This window comes from Cryptomeria japonica, chromosome 9, assembly GCF_030272615.1.
Source record: "Cryptomeria japonica chromosome 9, Sugi_1.0, whole genome shotgun sequence".
In the NCBI taxonomy this organism is placed as follows: domain Eukaryota; kingdom Viridiplantae; phylum Streptophyta; class Pinopsida; order Cupressales; family Cupressaceae; genus Cryptomeria; species Cryptomeria japonica.
In genome coordinates, this window is record NC_081413.1 from 587,851,588 (window position 1) to 587,853,902 (window position 2,315).

A 2,315-nucleotide genomic window follows, 5' to 3' on the forward strand; every position below is an offset into this window, starting at 1 on the left:
GTAGGTCGTAGATTATCCGCGATCCATTGCTAAAGGTATGATCTTTCAATCGAATCATTGGGAGCATAAATATTAACGATCCCAATAGAATTATTATCAATTGAAAGCAAAACCCAGATGACACACTACATGGAATCAAAGCCATGAGAAATAACTACAGAGCACCACCGAGGTGAAATGAGAGTAACAACTCCACCTCGACTAGCTTCATGGTCTCTTTCCCAATGACATCCCAATGACTCTTTCCAAAACTTTACTGTTTAAAAGAATAAGCATGGTCTCAATTGAATGACAAAACATAAATAATAAAATTATTTAATGAATTTTTTATTTTTTCCGTATAATATTTAAGATATAAAAATCTAGTTAAATCAAATGTTTAAAAACAACTGCATATTATAAGATCTTTTCATTATTTACATTTTATTGACTATATGAAAGGATAAGCACGCATTGAACACAATAATAATAACAACAAAGCATATACTCGCCGACTGGAGATAAAGAAGCGTCCGTGGAATCTAAAATATCTGTTAATAAAAATATAGAAAATCCAACTGAGTGCGCATGCGAAATCTAAATTCATGTGTGCTGGATAATGACGTCCTCGGATGAATGAATAAAAGAATTTTAATGATGTTATTAGACTCAGTAATTTAAGAGATCAAATTAATCCGTTTGCAAATTTCTGTTGATTTTCAGCTTGGTGGGAATCTTTACTAAGAAACAACGTTACTTTGTTGAATAAAGAACACGCTGGTTTATTGAATAAGATTGGTAGTTTAAAAAATGAAGTGGCGTGTGCCAACAAGTGGGCCAACCACAGTTGTTTAGCACTGTGGTCGGCCCACTGGGTGTTTGGCGTTTTAAAGGAATTGAAGTCTCGACTTCACTTGTATGTTTAGGGAAAAACCCTGGTACTACTGCAATATTCTTAGAATTGCTTTAAATACTCCAATTCACTCCAAACGAGGGCAAGCATTTGTAGGAATTGTAGTAGAAATCCTGAGATAGGAGAAGATGGTGGGAGGAAGCTACAACACATCAGGCATCACAATCGATCAAGGAGATGAATCAAAAAGCATCATTCGAGCAGTACATATCACTGATCCATCAAAGCAAGGCATCTCAGTCCGTCAGGGGCGTAAAGCAGAGCACACCATTGAAGATGTCAAGTTCACTGTAGGTGAATTTTGGGTTATAAATGTTTAAATTCAAGCCATCTTAAATGTTATTTTTGTTTGGAATATTTAGCCTGTGCAGTTTTTTTTACATGAGATAAAAATAGGTATCTCATAGGTTTTGGTTGCTTTTAAATTTTTTATTTGTATATGTATGATAAATTATAAATGTCAATTCTAAATTTCTATGTCTTATGTGACTGCTTATGTTTATTTAAGGTGTGTAAGTATTTTTTTATTATTATGGGAAAAATAAATTTTGGAATGTTTTCTTATTTTTGTGCAACAGCTGTTAATTTCCATTTTTTTTATTTCCTATTTAAGAGGACTCCTTAAAAACAAGCAATAATATGATTTAAATAGTCTGCCATTTAATAATCTATCAAATTTGTATTCGATCTCTAATCTCTAACACAGGATCAAATCCTGAATAGTTCTCTGTGGAACAATTTTTGTGTTTTGTTCATTTTTGTTGGAAATAAGTCTCTTTTCAAGAAGGGCAACAGCTCATTTTTGTTGGAAATAAGTCTCTGTTCATTTTTGTTGGAAATAAGTCATTTTTGTTGAAACCTACCTGGTTCAAATGAACCATTTCTATTTCTACCCAGTAAAAAATGTTTTGATAATTGATTAGAAAAGTGTTCTTAAATTTTCAGATGAATATTGAAAGATCATAAAATTCAATTTTTTTTTTTTTTCAGATTTTGAATCAAAAGACAAAGTGAAAAAGCAATGGTGTAACTTTACGGCCATCACGATTGCGAGTGTGGGGTTTCTATTCACGGCAGAATCATTTCCCCCGAATGTGGCTGTAGCGGGGAAAATGTTCTTTGAATGGCTTGGGGATAAGATCCCACACTTTCTCAATAGCGGCACCACTACTGAAGTCTAAGGAGTGTGCTCTTTCTCCATGTAACGACCAGTAGTACTTTTGCATAAAGACGTCTAAGTTTAATGTTCTTTGAATGGCTTGGGGATAAGATCCCACACTTTCTCAATAGCGGCACCACCACTGAAGTCTAAGGAGTGTGCTCTTTCTCCATGTAACGACCAGTAGCACTTTTGCATAAAGACATCTAAGTTTAAAATAAATAATATATATATCAATATTTCTATTTCAAATATAGAATAAAG

The 2,315-nt window shown here is 33.4% G+C and overlaps 1 protein-coding gene across 1 annotated transcript; it reads left to right on the forward strand.

Annotated features, from left to right (window-relative positions):
• The first annotated feature begins 913 nt into the window (after window positions 1–913).
• Window positions 914–2,315, forward strand: LOC131052111 (uncharacterized). The gene is made up of 2 exons (XM_057986704.2): window positions 914–1,186; window positions 1,883–2,315. The coding sequence occupies exons 1-2, from the start codon at window positions 1,021–1,023 to the stop codon at window positions 2,071–2,073; spliced, it is 357 nt and encodes a 118-aa protein (XP_057842687.1). The 5' UTR covers window positions 914–1,020; the 3' UTR covers window positions 2,074–2,315.

Excerpts from the sequence above, each read along its gene's own strand:
- LOC131052111 (XM_057986704.2), top strand. The coding sequence starts at position 1,021 with ATGGTGGGAGGAAGCTACAACACATCAGGCATCACAATCGATCAAGGA. Across the intron at positions 1,187-1,882 it reads AGATGTCAAGTTCACTGTAG|ATTTTGAATCAAAAGACAAA; the intron begins GTGAATTTTGGG and ends TTTTTTTTTCAG.